General features: G+C 39.5%; 1 protein-coding gene across 5 annotated transcripts in view; it reads left to right on the top strand.

Annotated features, from left to right (window-relative positions):
• agap3 (ArfGAP with GTPase domain, ankyrin repeat and PH domain 3) overlaps window positions 1–26,855 on the top strand; it is a 100,979-nt gene that overhangs the window by 33,652 nt on the left and 40,472 nt on the right. For 2 of the 5 annotated variants that reach the window (XM_077614943.1, XM_077614942.1), the window contains 8 exons: window positions 9,773–9,831; window positions 12,973–13,060; window positions 15,973–16,058; window positions 18,350–18,491; window positions 18,565–18,699; window positions 19,880–20,007; window positions 20,911–21,066; window positions 25,378–25,461. In XM_077614943.1, the coding sequence (XP_077471069.1) occupies window positions 9,773–9,831; window positions 12,973–13,060; window positions 15,973–16,058; window positions 18,350–18,491; window positions 18,565–18,699; window positions 19,880–20,007; window positions 20,911–21,066; window positions 25,378–25,461 (878 nt within the window). Of the gene's footprint in view, window positions 1–1,527; window positions 1,975–3,196; window positions 5,022–9,772; window positions 9,832–12,972; window positions 13,061–15,972; window positions 16,059–18,349; window positions 18,492–18,564; window positions 18,700–19,879; window positions 20,008–20,910; window positions 21,067–25,377; window positions 25,462–26,855 lie in introns of those variants that run through there. The other 3 variants (XM_077614945.1, XM_077614944.1, XM_077614946.1) reach the window with 3 other exon arrangements.

Raw genomic sequence — 26,855 nt, 5'->3', positions numbered from 1 at the left:
TTTTGAAGATGAGCTACTGTAAATCTACACAATAATCAAAACTCCAAGTGAAATGAATCTGCTCTGTAAAACCCTGGCATACTGTATATAAGAAATCAAATGGTCCTAATTGTAATTGTTTCATGCCATCTCGTCCATAGTTAATCAAGGGGAGGTGGTAAGCATTGAAAGTATGAATTGCATTCAAATGTAAAATAACAAGACCAATCCCAATTATTAAAATAACAGAACACTAAGACAAAAAATCTATTTTGCAGGGGATTGAAAACAATTGCTTTTAATATCAAAACATGTATACAAGGGCCATAGTTGAAAATCAATAAGATAATTAAAAACCAAATAAGTTTTAGTCAATAACATTTGTACTGTATCTTTTTGAATTGGTAATGGTCTCACTATTCTACACATTTCTATAGTAGGCTCTGCGAGTTGTATAAGTCTATTTACTTTGGAGCAGTGTTATAAAATTGCAGCATGGAAAAAGTTTTTCTATCCCAACTGCAGTTCAGCGCCAGTTTGAAAAGCTTAGCCTTCAAGCAGTAGAATAAAAGGCTCACTAACTTGAAGTCTGTGCGGCTAAAGCTTCATCGCTCTCCGGAGCATCCGCTTAATTTAGCAGCCCTCCAGATAAACTTGGCTCTGTGCAAATACCTGTTCTTGAATTCTATCCCATAATCAGTCTTGGAAATAGCAAGCCTTCTGATTGGGACAACTTACACTTTACCATGTGATGTGTAGATGGGAAGCAAGAGTCAAAAGAATGCACTGTTGCATCATTTACTGCAACTCTACCATTTAAAATGGATTGTATATATCTATCACCCTTACTATACTAATGCATGCTGTCCTAGTCCACACATTGTTGACATAGGATGTTTTTATGTTACAGAGAATCATAAAGACATCGTGAAATAGAAAGAGTCGTGGGGTGCTGCAGATTATCCTATCTGAAAGGCAAACTACAAACTAAATTAATAAAATAAGAATACATAGACAAATATTCGCACACACAATCACACCGCCACCCAATAGGAATCGAACACACGTTGCCCACACCAAAGTCAGGGGAAAGAAACACTTCGCCATCAGGTAGTAGAAAAGTAGACCATTCAACTAATTTAGAAGTCAAATAAATCTATGAAAATATGAAACATTAAGTAATCATTAAATTGCTTCAAATAAACATTGCATTTTTGCACGTTATTGTTGTATTTTTATATACTTTTAAAGTCCCTAAATAATTTAACTATAATTGTACAAGTTTTTTGTTCTCTCCTATCCGTGTACTATAATCTTAAAATGACTGACTCCATTTTTGTGCATTTTATTTGACAAAACATTACAAACGACTACCATTCACAATTTCCCTCTCTCTCTTTGCAACACACGTAAATATTTGTATGTACGTGTAGTATTCACTGCACAGCAGTTGAGGAAGCACAAACACGCTTGTCCAGTTTTGGTAAAAACCCGCCCAACCACCATCAAGGTGCTCACGTTTATGAGGGGTTGAAATGTTTGGCCGCGGGACAGAAGAAGACGAGTGAATCTGTTACCTGCTCTTCTCTTTGTTTTGGAGGAAGAGTTAGTAGCACCTGCCATCAAGCTCCTTTTCTTTTTGTACGGATCCCAAACAAAGACGACAAGACTGGATTATCTTTAATCCCATTTGCCTTTCTCATGACGCAGGACCCTGCTGACTACACCTGCAGCGCCAGGGACAAAACAGTCCTTGCTTCTTTTAGGAATCCATTGCAATGGTCACCTGGGGTAAGGAGTAACATGCTCAATCTGAGAACGGAGAAGCCGATGAAAGACCTTTTTTAAGGCTTTACTGATCACAAATAGGCTAGATGTAGATTATGTTGCTGTGCTTTGGGAGTCGAAGGCGAAATCGACACCAATGGAACGAAAAGGACCCTTTGCTGGTTGATGAGCCATACAACATTCCCAATCCCTACTTCCTGGACACAGGTAAAAATAATCACAGTAGCTCAACATCCACAATCATAAACTCTATTTTGGTCAGTACAATTTAAATGTACCTGCATATCCGCTATATCTGTTAACTCAAAAGGCTCCACATACCACTGTCCTATCTGCACCGAAACCCAAGACAACTTCCTGACCCCCCTTGGAATGTTTTTAATTGCCTTCATTCAATATGCTGATAACATCCAAGTATACAAAGGAACTCAATGTTGTGAAACAGCCACCACTTGGGCTTGTAATTATCCATAATCTTACTAACTAATTATCACATTGCAACCAAAAATTAGAACAAAAACCTACACTTTAATTTTCTATCTACTATCCACGGAAATATTCACCTGTCATGTTTTTCTGATCCTATTCACCCGACAACTGAACACTTGGTTGGTTTTCAATGATCAATCAAAACTATGAATATTTGGTTGTCTATCCTATTGAAGGAAAAATGTTGGTCACTGTTAGTAAGGTAAAAAAATGTCTTTAGATTTATTTGAATCTCTACTAAACTCTTGGTTTATCTCGTGAGGGGTCACCATAGCGAATTAACTTTTTGTTATTTCTTGTATAGGTGCTATTTTGTCATTTTTAAATGTACCATCAGCTACCAATTCAGTCATGTTTTCAGTTTTTGGTCACTAGGGGTCAGTGGCCTTGCTCTAACCAAGTAGTAGTACCTGAAATGTTGACATACGTACTGTGCAAACTAACCTGGCTTGATTTTCATAGAGCATTGCACAGTGCAATATACACAGGCTTTTTTTAAACCACCATTCTGTCGAATTCACTGTGTTCTAAGATGAATACTAGCTTTGCAGAAGTTGAAGACCACATTTTTTCTGTCAGTCAACTACAGAAACATGAAAGAATAACTAGTCACGGTAACTAGCGAATATCCCCTCATCCATCAGTAGTATTGCTAAATGCTTTCATTTTTCTTGCATTTGGGCAGTACACAGTATCATTGCTGATGCCGACCGCAGCCTTTTTTGATTTCTACAGTGTGCCTGTTTGTGTGTATGTAATCAGTTCCCAGTCTCATGTTTGTCTATGTCTCGAAGCAAGGAGCAGAAAAGCTGCTCTGAGTAAAGGGCCACGGGGGCTTTCGAAATCCACTCCTTGTTTTCAATGTGTTCCTGGAGGTTACATGGCTCTACTTGAAAGTTGAGAGACACACACTCCCCTCAGCTCAGAGATTAAAGGGGCTTGTCTGAAACGCTTGCAACAAGAACAGCTCACAGTTTGCAACTTGCCCGAGAGGAGGGATAAGTAGTTATTTTTTTATTTTTTTTGAAACTTTTAAAGTCATGACTTTGGCAAACTGTGTGGAAGTTTTTTTTCTTTGTGTTCTCCAGCTTGTGTTCTCACCAAATAGAACAAAGTCTACTTAGGGCACGGCGGCCGTCAAAATGCTTATTTGAAGATGCAGGTGGCAGCGAAGCTCTGCCCCGACTTGTTTGAAGTTTTCTCTCGTGTCAAAGGTGAAGGATTATGCTGGGAACTGGAATTTGGTCTACAAAATGAGGAATGCCCAAAACTTCTTGGGCGGCATTTTTTTCTGTAGCCTGTGAATTTGCACGGGTACATTGCCATGCTACTACTCAGCAGTGGGACAGCGGATGCTACAGTTGGCCATCAGCAGCAGGGTATAATCCCCTACCACATCTCTGTATCCCTTAAGGAAACACAGGAGGATGACCCGGTGGCTGAGCTAGGAATGGGCTGGGTGACACCTTGCACCCTGGTAGACAGTTGCCAGCCAGAAGTGAAGATCATGGAGAATGGTCACATCCTCGATAGGTGGCCATCCCTGAGAACGGGGAGTCTACGCCGAGAGGTGGTGCTGGAGGAAAATGAAGAGGAGGGGGAGGAAAAAATGAGGAGTAACAGGTTGAGAAGTCATCTCTCCAAGAGCCCAGGTGACTCCTCAGATATTGCAGAAGTGGACACGAAAGACTTGCACAATTACCATGTCAATGTCCATGCCCGGGGATTGGCATTTGGTAGCCATGGCGCCGTCACAGGGCACACACTACCTCGAGCTGTGCTGCGCAGATCTCGTCAGGATGAGGCCTCACCCGGCAGAAGGACTATGAGCATGTACGGACAACTGACGGAACTGAGAAATGATACTCTACCGGAACGACTTCGGAGACCGAAAAGCGTGTGCATGCTTTCGGGTCCAGGCCCGGTCCTCGTGGAGCATGGCAAGCAAAACTCCCTAAAAAGGAATGGTGTCTTAGAGACCAGTCAGATGTACAGGAGCAGAAAAGCTGAACTGAGGGTTGTGGATGGTCTCAATCCAGTTGCAGTTCAACGAGCAGAGGTTATCCCCAGGGTTCGCCAAAGAAATGTGAAGACCCGGCCTCTTAGCATGACTGTACTGGAGCTCCGAAAACGAGCATGTGAAGACGATATAACAAGGCAGCAGAGCAACACAAGCCACGATAGTGGTAACCTCCTAAAAGGGGCCTTCCGCTGGAAGTTCTTCTTAAAAAGTTCCACGGATAAGAACAAGGAAAGTGATGGTGACAAATGTACTAAATCTTCCAAGTTGGTGAAATCAGATGCTCCTAAAAATACATTGAGCTCATTGAGACGAAGCCTGAGTATGCGAATCCGGAGGACTCGGCCCCGGGAAAAAGTGACTCCAGGGTGTGAGAGCACTACACAGGAACCCTCACAAGGGAAAACTGTTAACCCAGTGCCTCCTCAGCCTTTCTCGTACCTCACGGGGAGAACGCTACCTCCGTTGGGTGAGCAGGTCGAGGATAAGGGTATGCAGTTCATCCAGTACCGCAGTAGGGGCAAGGTCAAGGTGATGGAGGTGCCTCTGTGCCCAACTAAATTGTCCAAACCAGCTCAGGAGGAGCCGAGCATTTGGCAACTCATAGCCAACCGCTTCAGGAGGAAAGAGCAGCCAGACAAATTTGAAACCAAAGGCGCAGGGCTGCATGAGCTCACTCTGAATAATAAGTCACAGCCTGTCGCCATAGAGACACTAGCAGACACGGAGTCTAATAAAGGTCAAGGTAAGACCTGCAAGACTTTAGTTCTCTACTCAATTTTCCACTCACATTGCACCTCCAAATTCCCGCCTCCACTGGTTGCTGTAAAGAAAGTCAAAAGTGTCCCCCCCCTCTTTTTTAGAAACGGCAAATGAAAAACACATGAGGATCTTGGGTCTGGGTGGCATTCAAAACCATGTAGAGTGCTTTAGGAATTTCTATTTTTGTTAGCCTTTTACCTCTATTCGCTAGAACTTTGCCTCATATTCAGTTTAAGTTTGATAGGAAAATTAATATGCTTAGAAAGATCTTACAAAAGAATTGAACAAATTTATAAATATTATTTTTACCTATGTTTTCCTCTTTTACCATGTGTTTAATGTAGGGACACACTTATTCTCCCCAGCACAATATTTAGTTTAGAATCAAGTCAATGAAATGAGAGTAGCTGCAAAGCAAAGATTTACGTCACCACTCAGGCGTATGTGTGTGGTTGTAAATGGTTTGTAGTCACTGTCAAGAATAGGTGGACCTTGAACATGTTATTTATGTTATATATTTATATGTTATTCAATGCTGTTGAATTGCGTCCCAAGGTCATGTGTCCAAGATTTTTCCGTGAGCGCAATTGAGTTCTATCGTATTTTTCCGTTATAGTCCCAAGAGCATGGCAGTCAGGCAGCAGGAATGTAGGTGTGCCTAGTGAGCGCTCACTTACCTGGGAAGGACTCACTGCCTGTCTCTACCTGTCTAAAGTGCTCACTCCCTAATAAGACCCTGAAACAAATAGACCCCCACCCTCACAACTAAACACACATCTGCGGAAGTGTTTCTTTATGACGACTCTGTAGACTTTTTCAAGGTGTACAAGGGGAATGGGATCATGTCTTATTTAAGGTGTTCCGCCAATGACCCCCTCATTCCCCTGTCAATGAACAAAGCTGCTCTGTTAGGTAGACGGATGCATGAGTGATCTATGAGAAGAGATAGATAGATTTAAGTGTTGAAAAGGCGGGAACAAGCCTTCAAATTGCTCCATACGGTGGGTTGGATTGAAATTTTGTAACCCACTAAACTGCTGTACTTTTTGGGTGTGCAATTACATCGGATAGGGAGGAAGAAGGCGACAAACAGGTCATGATGACACTTTACTCCGTGCATGTCCTGGAGAGATGTAAACTGACTGCAAGTTCTTCTTGGTTTTGTTTGTCTTTGTCCAAATTGAAACTGCTCTTTCCTGATACAGCTGGTGTAGTCTAATTCCCAGTCGCAATATGCCTGTATTCCCTCACATTTGTTATTGTTCAGGTGCCAAAGGGGTGTTGTGTAAATTACTTTAATCACATTGTCTACGTTAGAAGTAGTTTACCTTTGCTTTTACAAACTTACTGTTTGTCTTTTTTTTGTTTCATACTACTTTACTACTGTGTTAACCTAGGTCAGTGATAAAGAATGGCTTTTTGCAACAGTGTTTTACCCTCTGTGAATCTCATTTTTCTCAAAGGTTGACATTGCCCCCTTCCCCCCATGTTTTCCTGCAGTTTCCTTTATAGCCATTTTAGGCGGTAGAAAATTGGAAGCAAATCAGACACCATTCTCTGACAAATTGATTCACTCAACCGGGGCATTATAGCTTAACTCCTCCATTTGCACATTTGAATAAAATTGAACCAGCTTGTATCATTTAACCTGGTAAAAGCTATCTCTGTCTGAATCGTTTGCTTCAAGAGTGTGGAGCAGGCCACATCACAGAAACTGCATTGAACCAGTCAAGAGCTATGGAGATGTTCGGCTCTACCTTGGCTGATTGTGTTTATCACAGAGCTCTGCAGATAACAGTTTGATGTTTGGACATTCGGCAAAAAGGTGATAACGCTCCAACTAGTTGCTCTTTAAATTGCTTCTAAGAGAAGAACAGAAACGTACTATGTGAGCATTTTGACACTTCCTCGTGATACTGAAAAATGAAGAAAAGGCCTGGCATTTGTGGGTCGGTTTTCTGTTGGTTAAACCTTTGACATGGGATCACAGAGTATTTCGCGGGATTTCTAAAAGTAACTCACCAATGATGAGACAGGGCTTCACTGGGAAAGTGATCCTTTGAAAGTACATCCATCATTTTTCTGTTTCTTGTTTAGTGTCTTGGACGTAAAGCAGAATAGACAAGCAATCACTGGTAGAGTGACTACAGCACAGTAATCCCCCATTCATTGTAAAGGTTACGTTCCAGAATATCTCCATAACGTATGATTCTGCAAAGTAACAAACAAATGTTTCCAAATATTTAACTTATTGGCTGCCATTATCGACTATTAACATCCAATTCATTTGAACTGAAATGCCTGGCAGTGGTGATCATGTTTCAATACCGCCGACAGCGATAGTTTAAATAGATTATACATCCATTGCCATCAAAAGCAGCCAATGAGTTGATAGAATTATACAAGATGGTCCATAGTATACCCTGCATGACTGATTTTGTTTTTCTGTTGGTCTGACAGTGAACATCATTTGATGCCCAAAAGAGGGAAGCAGGAGCACTAATTGCAAGCTTAAAGTCACCCTCTATAATTTGAAGTGGTTGGAAAAATCTTTTAGAGGGAAATACAGATTTCAAGGGCCCCTTTCCCCACTAAAATTAACCACGGCACATCCGCGTCTTATTTTTTCTTCCTGCTGGCTTTGCGTTTTTGCCCCTGCAAATCTAATCTGCCCAGAAACAGACCAGTCTTTTCCAACCAAGTTTAAGTGAGCAGTGAAGTGAGGACACAGCAAAAAATGCTGAAGCTTCTCTCTAGTCGCTCTTTCATAGACAAAGTTGCTGCTGTTCTGTCAAGGCATCAAAAACGCGGGGGGCTCGTTGCCCCCACTCCTAACTATAGGCATTCTGGGGCACAGTCATTTGAGGATGCTCATTCTTTAAGGGTGACGTAAGTAGAGCACATGGATTCAATTAGGACATTTTATATGCAGGGCCGTGCTGTATCCGGCACAAGGACGGCACCAATTTCTTCAGCGATGAAATTATGCTGCAAATAAGCAGAGATTGCTTAAACTAAAAAGAAATGGTTTAATACAATTGGGGCCGAGTTACATAGTACGTACACAGTCAGGCTGCTTCATCCTCTACATGTTATGACATGTTAAAGCTATAAAGACAATGTTAAAGTGCTGTGTAAAACTACACCACCTAACAAGAAAAGTACACATGGAGGTTCTGTATGATTATACATTTACCGTGGGAAGTCCTTATTTTCGGTATAAATGTCTCTTTTCCACTTTAATTGCGGGGCTTGCAGTACTTTAATGCTCATACATACAGAGAAATTAGTATATACATATATTTATCACTGTAGCAACATGATGATCATATATGTTTTGCTGTTATATTAGCCAGGCTGTTTAATATAATCAGATTTATCTTTTTTATAGGACCCAAAAAATAATTGGTTTTATCGAAAGAAAGAAAAAAGTGCAAGAAAATTATTCCTGTTTATTTGTCTTTTTTTGGGAGGGGTGGCAACAAATATACTCAAAAGAATGGAATTTATTAGTGTTTGTTATAGATGGAAAAGTAGAGAGTAATAACTTTGTAATTTTAAATGATTTTGGAGGGTAAACAATTTTGTTGTGTTTTTGTGAATACACTCATATCTAGTAAGCTTCATTTGTCAATGTTGTATTAATGTTCATGCAGGAAATACAACATTTATGTTTTGTATTGCTATCATTTATCTGTATCATTTATATTATTCCACACCTTTGGAGTCTTGCCCCAAAACATCCCTTGCATATAAATAGTTCATCATTTCATGCATTTAAAAAATAGTTGTGATCTTTACCAGTTGCTGTTATCGTTGCTATAACACTGCAGTTTTTTTTCATCTCTGTCAGAGATTCACCTTTAAATGTCACTGAGAAGCTAAACAAGGTTAATCAAGTCAGATAATGCGTGTCTTATGAGGAAAACGGGGAGGATTGGGTAGTGTGAAAGCGCAGGTGTCTGACTAATTGACGCCCTAATGGTGCTTGATTGCTATTTGCCAAGAACCCTGAACATGATGATGTTGAATTGTTTATTCACTGATGCAAGCCTCGTGAAATATCACAACTTTTTTTACCCCTGTGGCTAAAACCGTCACATTTGTCTGATGAAACAATGTTGTCGCAGATTGTTTGCACATTATTTTAGTTCAACTTGTGATGAGCATCAGCTGAGACACAAACAACACAGTACCTCTTTATTCTTATGTAACATTTTAAGATCAAGATTGTCGTTTTTTTTTGTCTTTCTTTTGGTCTTTTTCTTTTTAATCAAGGCATGAGTTTGGAAAATGAACACTGCAGTTATGTTGTTATTTGAGGGGAAAAATGATTACTTGAAAACACAAAGAAAAGAAATATTAGCAGAATAAAATATTATAATTTCATTAATAATAATCATTTCAATAATCGTTATCCAAATTCACATATTTTTTATTGTCTATATTTAGGTGGAGGTTCAATAACGCTATTCACTCTTTTGCGACTGTCTGTAATAGCCAATAATATCGAATCCATATAAAGTGGGAGGGGCTGGCAGCAATTGATAACTGCTGCAAATGGATATTTGTCACTGTTAATATCAGCAAATAAGTTGACAAAAAAGTTGTGTGCATGTGATGGCTTCATGAAATAATGATTGATGATGTCAATTGTGTATATATTAAATGAGACGTGTCTATAATGAAATATTTGTCATTATTGACTCTTTTATTTTGCCCATTGCCTTTCAGACTCTTTTGTGAACAGCCAGGAATGGACACTGAGCCGGTCAGTCCCAGAGCTGAAAGTGGTGAGTAAAAGCAGTACCTTCTTCCAAAGACTCCCTTTTTTTCACCCTGAGGTTTTGAACCTCCTGTTCAATTTCATATCTGTCATGCTTATGTTCCACTTCTTTTTGAAAATGCCTAATGAGTTGGCTGGATTTCTGTCATGCAATTAGTGTGATTTTATTTATTTACTCTAATTAAATGTCTAAGGGAGTGACTGACAGTTTCCAATCTGGGTGAGTGACAGAATTGTCCCGTAGATTTTCAGATTAAGGTGAGAAAAAAAGTTGGAATGTTAGGAAACAAAACAATTTACATTTAAGAAATGGCGTTCTTGTATTCGCATATTAATTTAGTTTGTGTAAAAACAATGCATTAAGATTATAGCAATCAATTTGTGAGAATAAATGTAATTATTTTATAAGCATTTTAGAATATGCAAAAAGGTGCTTTTTTTTCAAATTTAACACAAAATATTTTCTAATTGTCTTGAATAAAATTGTAATGTTCAATACTAAAGTGAGATTTTTGTGAGGGGAAAAAACGTTTTAATTCATGAGGAAAACTCGCTGTTGTCCTCAATTTAATTTTGATGCCCGGAACCACTAATAATTCATCAAAGCACTGTTTTTGGCAGTACTAGGCCAGAACTATTGATGTGAGACCCTACGTGATTTTGGTAATAAAACCCTGCAAGGTACAATATGCATCGCATAGCCAAAGAAATGTATTGTTATGCAAACAAGAAACTTTCAAAAAGAGAGTTTCTCTGTGGACACTAAGAATAATTGATTTGTCATTTTTCTGACCGTTTTTTTGTAATGAATGTGTTTCCATGGAGACGACTGCTGGGATGAGTGACAGTTTTGTTGGTTTATGAGTGACACGTCCTGGGTGCGATCCCATCCGCAAGGCTGCCAAAATTCATAGCCAATGTCCACGAATCAACCTATAACTGATGAGCTCCTGATAAGGGAACAGTTGCATTCTTGGCGTTGCCGCTACTTCAAGACAGCTCTCAATTTAGTATACTAAATGTGTTTATTTGATATTCTGCTGTTATTAGTTGGCTGCTTCCACACTGGCTTCTGTTCAGTAAGGACTCAATTAAATCTTTGAGAAAAAAAGCAATAATGCAGTGCACAATCAAAAGTTCATGCTGATAATACATTAGACAAATGGTGTCAGTTTGTTTTAATGTAAGAGATAAATCGCTTTCAGGGCTTTTTTTTTTATCCAACTCTTCTTTGCATTTAACTTTTAAATTGCATAACACCTCTAGAGTCCATTCTTCTTAAAGGAGATTTTATGCCGCAGTTTTAAACAGTTCCCAGGTTTCTTGGTATTACTTTGTTTTTATATATAACACTTGGCAGGAGGGTAGAAAAGTGGTTAGTATGCTTGCTTCACAGTTCCGAGGTCAAAAGTTAAATACCGGGCTCTGGCCATGTGGAGTTTGGATATTCTACCTGTGCCTGCGTGAGTTTTCTCCAAGTACTCTGGTTGCCTACTATATCCCACTGAACACATTAAATTGTCTTTAGGTATAAGTGTTAATGTTAATGTTTGCTTTTGTTGTTGTGCCCTGCAGTTGTCTGGTAACCAATTCAGGCTGTACCCTGCCTACTCCAACAGAAAATGATTAATTAACATATAACACATGGTTGCCAGCTGACCCGCATAACATGAGGTTACACCTTTGGTACAGGCTAGGCAATAAACACATGGCATAAAATTTTATATCATAACGTCATGTACCATGCATTACACTCATTCCTGGTTGATAGCCAATCAGACCTCAGTATTGCACAATATTCCATTACTTTCTATCATTGAAGAGCTGGTGCAAAATACTACAAACTAATTGGAGGTTGTAATGTTTGGTTTTCCATCGTTTTCTAACTAGAACTGAAATTGGACACATAGTGCTGAGGAAGCGTTTGTGTTTTGCGAAGGTGGCGTGGTGCCGGTGGTAGCCTTGTTGAGTTGACTCATTGTTTTCACAGCACATAGCCTACATATTTTGCTAACCTACTCATGCGAAAATGTTGACATCCCGCCGAGAAAAATCTGATTCAGATTGTCAGTCGTGCGTTCTTTTAATTAAAGCCATACCTGACTTTAGCACCAACTAATGATCTAAAGTAGGGGAGTAGAATTCAGTTGAGGTATGTTATAGCCCTCTTTGTTCTTACTAGACTAACTGCCTTGCACCCCCACCTCTGAAAGTTTCTTTTTTTAAACCCTTCGGTGCCGGTAGGAGAAAAAAAGCTACAAAACCTGTAGCCAGTGACTTCCTTGCCCATACTTCTTCCAAGAAGCTCTTAAACAAACATGTGCACTACTCTGCTTTACATCCAACTGCGATCCGAGCCGAGCTCAAAGTTTTACTTTGATAGCCTTGTTCTCGTCTGCAGGCTGCATCTGTTTTTAATTTTGCAGCAGTTAAAGAAAAAAAAAAGTAGACTCACATTTTGTGCAATTAATTACTGCAACAACAAAAAGGAGAGTACCGCTCCATTGATGATTAAAAGCTGAATGATTACGCGCAAAAGATAAATCAAAAACATAATTACAAGCAACACACCATGTGTGACTTTTGTTAATGTCCATATAAATGTGTAATATGCCATCTTTTGAGCAGCTCATGTTGTGTAATGACAGAAAACTACTGCCAAAATCGAAGAAACATAACTAAATTATAATACTGAGATTTTTTTTAGATGTGGTACACTCTATCGCATTCTATGGCCCTCCAAACCCTATAATATATGTTTATTCCTCTGTACCCATGTATTACGTACTAGACAAAATTGTTGTTGGCAGACATTTATAAATGCTCAACTATTTATGACAGTATTTCACAAGCTACATTGCAATTTCCTAGGCTTCCGTGATGGCAATGTTGTTTACATGCCAGCCGTTCCTTAAATATTCGTATGTGGTTAGATTTTGCTGGTGAAAATAAATAAAACAAAAATGATAATGATGTCCAACTCATTATTTTATTTTGGACGTTTGCTACTGATGTACAACGTATATGATCGAATGTCAGATGTTTGTCGTGATCATTTCTTTATTTTTCCGCCTTTTTCTTTCCCTTCAATTAGTTTTTTATTTTCTTTTGAGTTATGCACACTGATTCATCTGTCTTATTTTTGCAGGGAATTGTGGGGAATCTCTCCAGCGGAAAGTCAGCCTTAGTCCACCGCTACTTGACAGGCACGTACGTGCAGGAAGAATCTCCTGAAGGTATAGTTTTTGTTCAAATGAGCATTACCTTATTATCTTTTCTATTGCATCCCAAGAACTGTATTATTTAAATCCGATCCACTGTTGCAACAAAAAAAGACATTCAGAGATAGGGAGCTCAAATATTTACTTGTTTTCATTTCAAGTTTGGTGGCAGGCACTCAATAGATCCAAATATCCAAACCCTCAAAAAGTTAAGTTTTTAATGAAGAGGTTCCTCTCCTAAACCATTTATTCTTGAAAAAGTATGCCTCGGTTTCAATTGTGGAGACGCAGGACAACAACTGAAGCGTATCAGTGGGATCGTAATGAGAATGGCGCCCTTTGGCCCCACTTCGACATCCTCAAAGATGAAGTGAAACGCTTGCCTTGTGCAATTGTATCAAAGATTTTCCGTTATTATGGTGCGCCAAAAGTGAAACTTTCCGGTATGATTACCCTCCCAGCCACCTCTTGACGTTCCTGCTTATCTGCTATGTCGTGCACATTTCCAATCATCCCAATGAAAGCGCTCCACAGCGACTGTTATTTCAAATACAGCGAGTGAAAAGAGAAACATGCGCCAGGATGTGTTGCCATGGCAACAGTGGATGGAGCGCCATCAGATGTCAAGGTCTGAGCCACTGTGCAATCGCCGCCCACCTCGGCCACCTTCTTCGTCTTTTTTTTTAGTTAAACCTGACCCGCTCACGTAACTCATCATCCTCCTCATCATCATAGAAGGCGCTGAAAGACACCTCTTGGTGATTATGTAACAAAATTCATAGTCTGACAGAGTATATGACTCTCTCTCCATAAATCATTCATTCGCCACGTTGTTCTGATCCCTGTTATGAGAGCCGACAGACGGTCTCTTTCTCAACGCTTTGTCTGGTCCGTCGGAAAAAAATAAAAATGCTGTCGACTGCTGCCTGTTACAAAAACTTCATTTGTCTAGCCTTTGGGAAAATAGACCAGACGAGGTGCCAGGGTGACTGACTCGAGTAGCTTTACTTGCTGGGAGGAGATGAACTAAGTCAACCTTTGGAAGAATGGACACACCATTATGCAATCTAATGAGAGCCAGCCAACACTGCTTAACCTCTGAGGCCAAACACAGCTCATTCTGGGAGCTCGTTGAACCAGTTACTACCCCTTAAGAAATTATGAAAATTGGAATTCAGTCAACCCCCATTTATTGCCTATGTTCCGGTCATAATATGGATTAGGTAGGTGAAAATCCACATCATAGGAAGGTCGTAGACAATACTAAATTCTTTATATTCATTAATTCATCAAATGGTGCTTCAACACAAAAAAGTGTAACAATAGTCACCAGTACAATCACTGAACTATAAGAAAAGACATGCAGCTTATTAAACTGTAAAAGCCATAAACTAGCCACTGATATGTCTCTGCAGCAGGGGTGTCAAGCTCATTTTTTGTCGTGGGCCACATCGTAGTTTCGATTTCATCCAGAGGACCGTTATGTTGTCCAACAAGGCTGCCAAAATTAATCGATTAATGAATTGACAGCTTTTCCGATCGTGCTGATCGATAGATCATTTTTGTACATTCATATATATTATATATGTTATATATATTATATATATGTATACATATATTTATATATATATATATATATATATATATATATATATATATATATATATATATATATATATATATATATATATATACATACACATATATATATATATATATATATATATATATATATATATATATATATATATATATATATATATATATATATATATATTCTATGACAATTGTCTGCATCTGCTTACGAGGTTTGCCATGCTAGATCTGTGCCCCTTGTGTTTAATATGCAGACTTTTGTTTGTCATATCATTGGTTATTTTTATTTTTGAAGAGGCTGGTATAACAATTAATACGGAAGACTGCAATATTGCTGAGAGGCTGGCTGCTGAATCGCTTCAGTGTCACACACGTCATGGAACTAGCCGAATGGTGGTGACTTTGTCGCCCCAGCGACTCCTACAACAGCTGTGCGTTAGACACGCTAAATTGCAATTCCTCGCCCACGTAATTGGCTCCTGAGAGACCCCCGGTCGGCTTCCTGTCAACGCACTGATGCGACACTCTTGAGGAGCTCAACTTCTCGACAAAACTTTTTATGAGGTCACGCCACCGTGTTACGTTATCAAGTGCTCACACACACCCTCGTTTCATTGGAAAATTGAGGGTAAAATGAATCATCATTTTTCTACCTTGCTTCCCACGACGTTGGCTTTTAGAAATATTATTCCAAGAATTTCCTATTACCAACTGCAAGAAGCGCGCCTCGTCACCTTCATGATCTTTCCGTCTCCAGGGGGTTCATTTGTTGGTTTGCGAGTCTTTCAACGTTTGTTTCACCCAAGGCGTTCCTCACAAGGGGTTCCCATTAAGTTTGGCTGAGGACCCTATGTGTGTGTCTGCATGGATGCCCGTCCTCTTCAGCAGAAAATAACAACACAAAAAACTATCTCCATCAAAATTTGAATTTGGACCTTGACTGGATATCTGTTGAAATGTTATTGGCTTAACACATACAATGCCAGGCCAGATCACAGAGTATTTGCTTAATGTGAAAAAGAACGGAAATTGACGTTGAAAACACTTATTTAGGACAATAGAGGTCCATTCCATTTTAATTTGTTTGAAATGTTTGGACATATTTTGCTGTCAATTGCAACAAGATGTTATAAAACAAAACAAATTCATAAAACTTCCAGAACAAAAGACTATTATATTATTTTCCCAAAAAAATGGGAAGTTTTTTTTAATGTTATTTATTTTATTGAAATATAAGGCTTTTAAGAAATATTTGAAATATTTAAAAATGTATTCCTATATGAATCTGTTATTTTCTTTGCCCAAAATTGATCCTTCCATTATATGTCCAGGTGGTCGTTTTAAGAAAGAGATCGTGGTGGATGGCCAGAGCTATCTCCTCCTAATCAGAGATGAAGGAGGACCCCCAGAGTTACAGGTGAGTGTGAAAACAAAAAAGGAAAAAACATCAGCAGCAGTCATCTATAAAGCGCATATTAGCACACACACCATTACCTCCCTGCTGCTCTCTTTTTGCCGCTTTCCCCTTTCTCCACTCACATGCATTTAAAGGTCAGAGCAGATCAACGAGCAACATTTGCAGTCACACACCTAAGAGGCAGGATCTCATGGTTTGTAGCCTCAGAAATTGAAAGCATAACATTGGACGCCGGACCGAGAGCTGATAAGATAATGAGCTTTAATGTGCCAGATTTATACACGTTCCTAAATCGTTTCACTTTGCAATCATTCAACCTCATGCCGAGTTGGAGCAGCAGGCAAATTCTGATTTTTTACTAATCCTATCGTAGTTTTTGATTTTTTTCCAAAATAATCTTAGCTGGGTGCTCTGTTCTCAACTGTGAAGCTCATTTGCCTTACAGTTCTGATTTTCTGTGATAAGCAGTGGAAAGTTTTTCTTTCCAAGCCATTTGAAGTGGATTAGATTTCTGTCACTGTCCATGGCATCCAATGAGCTAATAGTGGTCTGTATTCAATATTTTATCAAGTCTAACACAAGCATAAAATGATGCATTTCAGTTTCAGCAGCCTTTACAGCCCTAGGTATTGCGACCTACTTTATTACACCAGTGGGTGGTAAAATGTAATTTTATATCATGTATGATTTATTACTTCTGGCGAGGTGATAACAAGGACAAGAAATATGCGGCAGAAAGTATGTGTTTTATTTAGCATTTAAGCATCAACATCGATTTTTGGGAATAGTTTCAACGAAGTGAATTTGCAATTCATCCCCTGCTCCCTTTGCTCTCATTTTGTCAAGCTTGTGCTGAGATTTTATGATGGTTACAGTGGAAAAAAGGACATTTTTGCCACCTCTTCCCATACCTAACAAAACATAGCACAGTTCTGTTTATCGTTTGGCTTTGATTTTGGCATTTCACCCCAGAGTACCTAGGCTTAAAATAAATTTCCCATTTTGAGCCAGCCACCTGAAAGGTGTCGTGGTTCACTCGCCTGACTTCAGTGCTGACAGTGGGGGGTCGATTCCCACTCAGTGGCGGTGTGAGTGGGAGTGTGAATAGTTGTCTGTTTCTGTGCGTGTCCTCCAACCAGATTATGTTGTAGTCAGCCTTTTGCCCGATATCAGATGGCTCCAGCACCCTGTGGATGAGGATGAGCAGTGTTGAAAATGAATGAACATTTTGAGGATTCATTGGTTGCACTTTAGATGTTTTTGCTCTCCAGATACAACACACATCACAACATTTAACTTTCTGATGAAATCAAGACAAGAACATTTCAGTGTAAAGTCGATGACAGTTGTTTTCAAACAGATACAGACAAGGGTTGCGTTGCGTCATTGCATTTTTACTCCTACCACCTCCTGTTGATTATGCAAACCTTTTTCTCTTGCGTCACAAACTGGGGAAGACTACCACCGTGTGGTAAAATGAGCAAAACTAGCAATTTAATTTGGTTTGTTTTTCCTGTATTTAAAGTATAAATGTATATTTATATATTATTCTTTAAATTAATTAATTAATAAATTAATCCGGATTAATATAAAATATGAATTAATTTAGATTTTCCTTCCTTTGAGATTTTTCTATATCTTAGAACTAGATCATTCGCGTATTGGTAAGAATGCTGATTATTTTAATTTATTTAATTATCATATTTTTTACTGTATGCGCACATCATGTTAAAAAATTACAGTCTATACATTATGTACACATATATATAGTGTACTACATATACGTACTTTGTAAATTTGTGGCAGCAAAATGATACTCCCTATTCTAAGATCAAACATGACAAGTTCTCATTTTAGTCTGGCCACAAGCCACATTTCACTTGGCACAAAATAGTGGCCTCTCAATTTATTGTGTACGTATATGCAACTTCTACACACAATTTGGCCGCGGACCGCATGCCTGTCACACTTTGTTCAAAAATGTTTTAGTTGGGTCGCCACTTGTAGACCGAGACTTGTCTCCATGCCAAAGAGACAAAGACAGATTTCTGAAATGACCCTAAAGGTCATTCAGTATAATGTAAAAAATAATGCGTTCATCACATAATGTAGGTTAAGTGTGTGCTTCTGTTCAGCATGTACAGCAATAGAATCATGTTAAGGGATTTTAACTCGTTTCATTTAATGGAGGGCTTGCAAGTGGTCGTTAAACTGACCACTGGAGTGGGCGACTTGATGATTATTCAATGTTAGTCCTTAACACCAGTCTTCTTTTTATTCTATGCCCGCAGTTTGCCGCCTGGGTGGATGCAGTGGTCTTCGTCTTCAGCCTGGAAGACGAGATCAGCTTCCAGACAGTGTACAACTATTTTCTGCGTCTGTCAAGCTACAGAAACGCAGCTGAGGTGCCCATGGTCCTTGTGGGGACGCAAGGTTTGTTTGCGTCTGATTCGGTCGTGATGGGCTTTCAGTCTTCTTCGCCTTTCACCATTTCTATTCCTCTTAGATGCCATTAGCGCCGCCAACCCCAGAGTGATCGATGATTCGCGGGCCAGAAAGTTGTCCAATGACCTGAAGCGCTGCACGTATTACGAAACATGCTCCACCTACGGCCTCAATGTGGAGAGAGTCTTTCAGGATGGTAAGAGTTTATGTTCCTCTATTTCAGCCTCTTTTAACAGTTAACAACTTATCCATTGCGGCATGAAGCTCCGAAATGATCACGTTCATACTCCTTTAATAAAATATAAATCATCCAAAATTTAAGCTTCCCCTCTGAAATCATAACTAACTCATCATTAATTCGCCACAATAGTGCACATGAAAGCTTGTTTCAATATCAAACACAATGTTTGCTATGCTGCTTTGGCTTCTTAATTGCCTCCCGAAGCACAAATGGAGCCAAATCAAAGGAGATGAAGGTATTTCTCCTTTCAGGCGACCCTAATCTAACTCTTTCTTTTCCCCTTCGTCCGGCCACTAATTTGCTTCCCTCTCTGTGTTAATTAAATGAGAAGTTGCACATGGCTGCTTAGATGTTATCTCACTTTTATCATCACTGCAAGTGACAAGGAGCCTAATTTGGTATCATAATTCATCTTTGGTTACCTATATCCCAGAATAATAGATTTTAGGCTATTTAGGTTTTTGCAGCTAGGACTGTGCTTCACTGTCATTAAAACAAGTTTTGCAATCTCAAAGGGTTTGTGACGTTTTACAGATGGAAAAACTGGATTCTTCAAATGAGATGATCAGATCAGATTAGAATCACATACCGTGATATTGTCATACGCAGTTTCTGGGTGTGATGACAATTAGGCTTTTGTTGTTGATGATGACAACAGGGCCTATGTCTGATTATTACATTTCAGTTTGATTGTGGTGCATAGTAAAGTTCATTTTAGCATTTTAGTTTGTCCATGAAAGAAAAAAAAACATTACTTTTTTAATTTTGGGGGGGGAAATGTCAAAAGTCTTTCGTAATGAACACACAAATCCCCTAATACTGTTTGACTTACTTTACTGATTTTTAATATATATGATAATTTATGTTGATTTTTTTGTATGCAACTCGAGTGATTCTTTTCAAAAATTTACCATAGACAATTTCTTATTATGCCTCCTTCCTCGGTGTTCATAGAGACATCTGAAGCTCTACCAAATGCAAGATGGAAATGCTCTTTTACCCCTCACCATTCAACTTGAAGTTGTTAATGGTTGAGCAAAGCCGAGGAATTCTAAACGTCTGCAGTGTCTTTTGAACACGTGACTTAGAAAAGAAACTAATGCAAACATGGTAAAACAATTTCTTTCTATTCTAGTGGCTCAGAAAGTGGTGGCCATGAGGAAAAAGCAGCAGCTCTCCATTGGGCCATGCAAATCGCTGCCAAACTCGCCCAGTCACTCATCAGTCCCCGCAGCCTCCATTCCCGCCGTTCACATTAACCAGGTAGGACCAATAGAACAGTTTTAGGGTCACGCAATCATCTCAAGTGGCTTGATTTCTTTTGTGTATTTTTTGGAAGCAAGAAAATAAGATAGGGAAAAGGTACAAATGTGTACTCTGAAAAGCATTCTATCTATACTATATCTTTTACAGGATTAACCCAATGTGTTTGCATAAGGGTTTGTAGCCATGACTATTGCACAGGTTAAACATTTACCATTGATGGCCTTAACTGTTTTCTGAGTAGCTCAATGAGGCAAAATCAGTTTTACTACCGGTTTAGGATAATTATCTAGACATTTCAAAGTTAGAATGTGCTCAAATTGAGCCTGATTATCAGTGAGATTTTGCTTCACTATTTGTACTACAGAACATCATCTGTTATTGTAAAAGTATTTTATATGATCAGGTAATTAGTATAGATTTTAGATGTAAAAAAAATCTGCTGAAGCAAACTAGATAATTGTTAATCATCAGCAACCTCTACTCTAATTCACTCCCTTTTCTCTCAACAGTCTTCTATAATGGTCTATAAGACAATTGATTATAAAGCGCACCATCATTGATCCAGTTTATTTTGATACATAAGGCATACCGGATCTTAAGGCGCTTTTGTGCATGAATGCACGGCATGTTTTATTTATTGTTTAAAATTTTACGCATGTAGTTGTTTTTATAATAAAGTATAATAAAGTTATTCTCTAACAAAAACGTTTGACGTCATTAACCACCACCAGAATTTATGCATAAGGCGTATTACGAATATGAAGTGGCTCTCCAGTATAGTCCTCTTATTGACTAAAATTGCACTGAAATTGTGTTCTTACTTGCTTTCTCTCCTTTTTCTCCATCCTATGCTGCCATCCTTGCCTTCCTCCCCCTACTTTTTCTGCCCCCTTGTGCCAGGCGGCGAACGGTGGCTGCGCCTTCGGCGACTACTCTTCCTCTGTCCCATCCACTCCCAGCATAAGCCAGCGGGAGATGCGCATCGAGACCATTGCTGCCTCCAACACCCCCACGCCTATCCGCAAGCAGTCCAAGCGTCGCTCCAACATTTTCACAGTAAGTATGCGGCAGCTGATACAAAGTAACGCTCACTCGCACTACTATTGAAAGGAGCGGCAAATTTTATCCGCTGGGGGGGCGATTCAAATCTAAGGGAAAAAAAGTGGCCGAGCCACCGCTCCTGTCACCTATGCAGGTTCAAATCGCACAAGGGGCAAAATGGAGAAAAAAGACAAGTTCTATTAGATCCCTTCAAAAAGCAAATAACAAAAATTAACACTGTGGAAATTGTTCTTGTTCTTTTGTTTCTCTAATTGGATGTAGTGAGTGGATTAGGTTTCTCACGGAACCTGTGACGCCGAAGGCCCCCACAGCGCTTTCCAATCCAAAACTTTCACCCCCACACCCTTGCCCTGTTGTTCTGACTGAGCGGACCCTTCCCTAATAGCAACAAATAAGTCAGAGCCGCAACATAAGATATGAATATATCCCCTTCCCCACACCCCTCACTTCAGATTTAATCTATAAGAGTTAAAAACCAGCCCACCCCCCAAACCTTCCTCTTCTTTGAACCCCCTCGTCCATGTCCTGTTGCTTTAACCGGTAGCCTGTGGTGTGCACTAACCACTCTAAACTCTCCCAGCGTGTCTCTTTATATATAATTGTCTTCTTCTCCTATTGCCTGCACTCCATGCTCTTCCTCCTTGTCTCACCGAGCCACAAATCTGCCTCAGATATTCTAGCAAGCAAACTCCACAGCCAACTTTCAGATGGACGCTGTAGTTCAAAAGATTGTCCTTTTTATCGCATCAATCTGAGACAGACTTGACACTTTCAGAAAAAAAGGGCAACCTAGTACTCTTAGGAGTGCATTTGTTTGTCACTGGGGTGGTACCGGTGCAGTCATATCAGGTATTGGACTTCAATTTTACACTCAAATGGGTTGTAGGTCAGTTGTATTGGCTCACTGACACTTTGGAGGAAGATAATTTGTCCTGGAAAGGAACAAAATCTGTAATTTGGGACTTGAATTTAGAATGGTTGGGAAAACCCAGGCTAGATGACCAATGAATCTAAAAGGTCATGATGTCAAGTTCGGAAAGGGCATGGAGACGGTTGCCTCGGGGGCACAACAAAAGGACGTTCTTAATACCAACAGTAGTACGTCATTGATACCCATAATGGTACTTTTTTAAACTCTGAGGTAACGTTTGAAAAGGGTCAAGTACGCATAGGGGAATAAAAGTAATAGTACAGTCTCTGGTGGCTGGAGTCAGTGACACAAATGTCTGTGTTTGTTCATCAGGTTATGAAAAGAACATATGAGCGTGAATGGTTGTCTGTCTCCTTGAGCCCTGCAATTGGTTGGCCACTGATTGAGGGTGTCCCCTGCCTGGTGCCTGTATTTAGCTGGGATAGGCTTCAGCACCCCCCGTGACCCCTTGTGAGAATAAGCAATTCAGAAAATGAATGAATGATTTCTTACTGTTCAGGATTATTATTCCATTACTTATACCATGATTCGCCAGTGTCGTTAGGATGCATTTGCAGGGTTCCCAAAACTTTCCATGTCCCAAATTCCAAAATATGTTCCTCCCTGGTACAAACGTGAGTCGTTCTACCAAAAACCAGACTGTTTTTGCACAGTGTCAAAGAGTCTGTAAACTGTTTTGAAAAAAATGTATTCAGAAACAAACTCTTCTATCAGACTCCTGTTGCAAAATCACAATTTCAAAGTGTCTGCTTTCAATGGAATGGCTCACAAAAACTTTCATGACAAAGGTCAACCCCATTTCAAAGACTGGCCTAGACCAGAGATTGGGCATCCTGATGTAATGTTGATTTTATCCAAAAAACAACAAAAAAGCTGTACCCCCTTTTTCTGACAGTGCACGCAAGGTGAGAGTGCCTCTTTTTCCCTTCTGTCCCCTTCTCTTCCCTCACCACTTTCCCCTTTGGTCCGTCTTCTTTGACGCTGACTGCCCCCCACTGTCTTCTACCTCCTCCTTCTTTTCTCATCCTCTGCCGCCTTCACCATGCGACACACGACTGCTGTTGGAGCTGCGCATGGGAGGCCTCTCTGAGCAGTCTAGGCCTTGTGCTATACCTCCCTTTTTGTTGTCTCCCCCTTCCCAACCCCTCCCTCTGCTCCCCCTCCTCCTCCCTTGCTAGGTAGTGACTAACCATGTCCACCAGAGAAATGATCCGCTCCTCCCAGTCCGCGTCATGGAGATGCCGAAGCATGCTACCTATCCGGTGTGGGTGCCTGAGTGGCAGGCTGAGCGGGAGTTTCAGCTTATGACCTTCTGAGGATCAGCGAGGAGGAGAAGGGTGGCAGGTGGTCTGCAGGAAGAGGAGGGAGGGGTGCGTGTGTACAATTCAGAGAGTATAGGGAGAAACCATTTATTTTAACAGAGAAAGAGAGATAATATCCCCAAACTACATCCGTGTTTTGTTAAAAATAAAAAAAGCCCTTAATGCGTGGCCACATTGTTTTTTTGTTTGTTTGTTAGTTTTTAATTTATTGATTAATTGATTGGAAGCACGGTATTATGCCTTAACGGCCAAGAATCCCTGACACTAGCAATGAGACTTTTAAAAGCGACATTTTTAAATTGGTCCCTATAAAGTCTCGTCACGACTCCCCCTTGCCGCCATGCATCATAGCATTATTCTTCCTTGTGCTTCCATTACGAAGAACTTTTAATGTTTGCCGAGACGTACGTATGTCCTTTTTTTTTTGCGTGTCGAAAAAAAAAGCACAGTAAGCTAGAGTTGACAACAATATACAGTATCGGTGTCATTGGCATCCACTGCTACTTATTGCTGCCCTCCTCGCCGCTCCCACAACACACTCCCCTTCTTGTGTCACTGGGGCCTCCAGGGGCACTTGTGCTTCTGTTACTTTAACCTTTGGTCAACGGAAAGGGCTTTCTAACTCCTCCTCAGTTTGAAGAGCTTTTGAATAGAAAGCTTGAAAAATTAGCAGGAAACAGACTGAAACTGTACTGGAAATGCCCCTGCTCAATACACATATACGCCATTCAAAACAAAACAAAAAGTTGGACCTGTCACCTGTAAAGGACCCATGTTCCCCACCTTACATCATCACACTACCTTTTTGCCATTAAGCAGGACTGAAGGACTCGAGTTGCCACATTTTTCTTCTTTGTTTATTTTTTATTCCTTCCTCCGTGCAAGTTAGATCAGAGTTTGGGTGGGTTCTTTTATTTATTTATTTTTTATGAAGGCCTTCATAAAGTCAGTTAGTGTGGGCAGAAGCTGGGGTTGCACCGACCTGTATGAATGTACTGTATTGGTTTTTCACTTTTTTGATTTTTCCAATATTATTCTCATTCTGTTCTCCTTTTTATCCGGAGATGATGACGAACTCTCGCATAATCGCTTTTTCTATCACGAGCCGCCTGACCCTCAACCTAATAGACTGCTGTTTAACTCGTATTGTATTTTATTCTTTACACACAAAAAAGGAAGAACATATGAAATACTGCCTTTTATTGTCCATTCTATACTTTGTGGGGAACTGCAAATGTTTGGCTCTCAATCTGTTGAATATTTTAAAGTGAACTTTGTGACTTGCTTTGTATGGTGTCTGTATAGAATCTCAAACAAGTCATCCTAATGCTCAAAACCAATAAAAATGTTAGATATATGAAAAATGACTGAAAGTCTCCCTCTCTTCATGGGTGACTGGACATTTTTCTTCATGTTCTGAGTGCGGCCATATACATCTGTCCCTACTCATTTCTTTTCCTGTGTGTCGGGGGTGGGCTTTATTGAGCAAATAACCATTGAAATGTGCTTTTTCCCTTGTTTTGCAGGATTGTTTTTTATTTATTATTATTTCATTTGCATTATTTGACATGTGGAAGATGTTTATTTCCCTTTAGGTCCTCCCAAGTGGACTGCTGAGACTGACATGAACTAATCCCTTCTCTCCCCCCTTTTTTAATGATTTATTTACTTTTTTTAAAACTTGAAACGTATTGATTGTTGTTATGCTCAAGCGTTGGCCTCTCCGGCGCCCGAGCCGGCAGTCAAAACGGCAGCAATAAAGGATCACCGAAAAGGGTTTCAGGGCTGAGTCATGACTCAATATTGAACATAGTATTAAATATGTGGTCGTCCTCAGTGTGAGATGTTTGTTGATTGTGGTCTTGCTTTTGCACGTTGGTGTTACGGCTCCTTGTCGCGCTGCTCTGCTTCTTTGTCTTTGAGCTTTTTTGTTTCGGACTTTTATGTTGCAACTCTGAGACTCAAACACTGGCACTCATACATCCACACATTCAGACACGACACACTCAGGACATGGTTATCATCTGACTGTTTCTCTCATTCTCCTTGCAGTCACGCAAAGCCAGCGAGCAGTCAAAGAGCGTTGAGAGTAAGACAGACAGCATAGGCAGTGGAAGGGCCATTCCTATCAAACAGGTGAGGACGCACACACTTTACAGCCTCAGTTTCCCACAATGCACTGGGTGAGTACCCCTCTGTCATAGGTGTTCAATCCACTTTAACTGGGGAGATCATGTTTCCGTGCTAGTGATGGCAATCGACGTCCAAGCGGACCGAGCGATCGGTCGCTGCCAGGCCCCCAGTTGAAATGGATTGGACCTCTATTTCTGTTAATATCTGCGATATAGTTAATGGATGTAATATACACACTGCATATTCCCAAATACTGTGCAAGCACGCGTTTCTAGTCGTTTCCTATCAATGCAATTTATTAATTTATTGTTGAATTAAAGAGATTTAGAGGTTATACATTTCTAGAAGCTATTATGTTGAGTGCTTACATATTCTCGGTGAGGAGAAATAATATTGATTTAAAATAATATTCGTGTGACAGAAACATTTTTGAGAATAAATTGTTGGCCCATTGTGCTTTTCTGGTGTTTCATCAGTCGTGTGTAAAAGTGGCCACTGGGTGGTAGCACATCATAGTTTATCTACAACCGGATAGCTGGAAAATACTGAAGTATGTTGACAGTAATTTTACTTCTATAGGTGGTGTGTCGTTTTGGTGAAAATAATTTAGTTTTTTTCGAGCCCAGAAGTTCGGATTTAAACATCACATTAAATGTCCGTTTAGATTTGATGTTTTGGGAAAAAAACATTTATAAAATATAACTCATTGATGGCTGTTGCTAATATTAGGTTACAATCATGTGCACTATACTAATAAACATCTGTAAGCATAATGTAGTGCAAAAGAAATGCAACTATACATTCATCAATTGTTACTACGATATAAACAAAGTACGCATTATTGTGGCCCTCCGGTGTCATTTTAAAACTAGCTCTAAAATTTTTGGTATATACAATTTTATTAAGGAAAGTATATATTATTCACATTATTGGTCACGAGTGTTTGTATTACATTAATTATTAGACATACACAACATTTTGTGTAAAATTATGCATGCTTAAATTATGTATATATTTGAATTGGTTTAAAATGAAATACATTTCAAATATAGGACAGAATTACAGTTAAGTAGGTAGATAAAATAATACAATTCTATATTGTGGTTTAAACTATATTGCTGAGAGTATATGGTTTTTTTTCTACACATGCATGCAGATTTTTTAACTAGACTTTCAGGGTGATGATCACAAATATAAATTCACACAAAGGCTTACATTAATAACAACTAATTAATCTTGTCTTGTTTTTTAAAACACATTGCAAATGCTTTTTAATTCCAACAGTTCTTGGATCCATTTGATTGAATTTGCAAAAAGTTGAAAGACCTGTCTGTTTTGCATGCATTTACATTTCACACAGTCACATTTGCATTACCTCCAATAAACATGTCCCCTAA

This window comes from Stigmatopora argus, chromosome 12 (assembly GCF_051989625.1).
Source record: "Stigmatopora argus isolate UIUO_Sarg chromosome 12, RoL_Sarg_1.0, whole genome shotgun sequence".
Classification (NCBI taxonomy): domain Eukaryota; kingdom Metazoa; phylum Chordata; class Actinopteri; order Syngnathiformes; family Syngnathidae; genus Stigmatopora; species Stigmatopora argus.
Note: the sequence above shows the minus strand (reverse complement) of the source record. Positions and strands in the feature narration are given on the sequence as shown.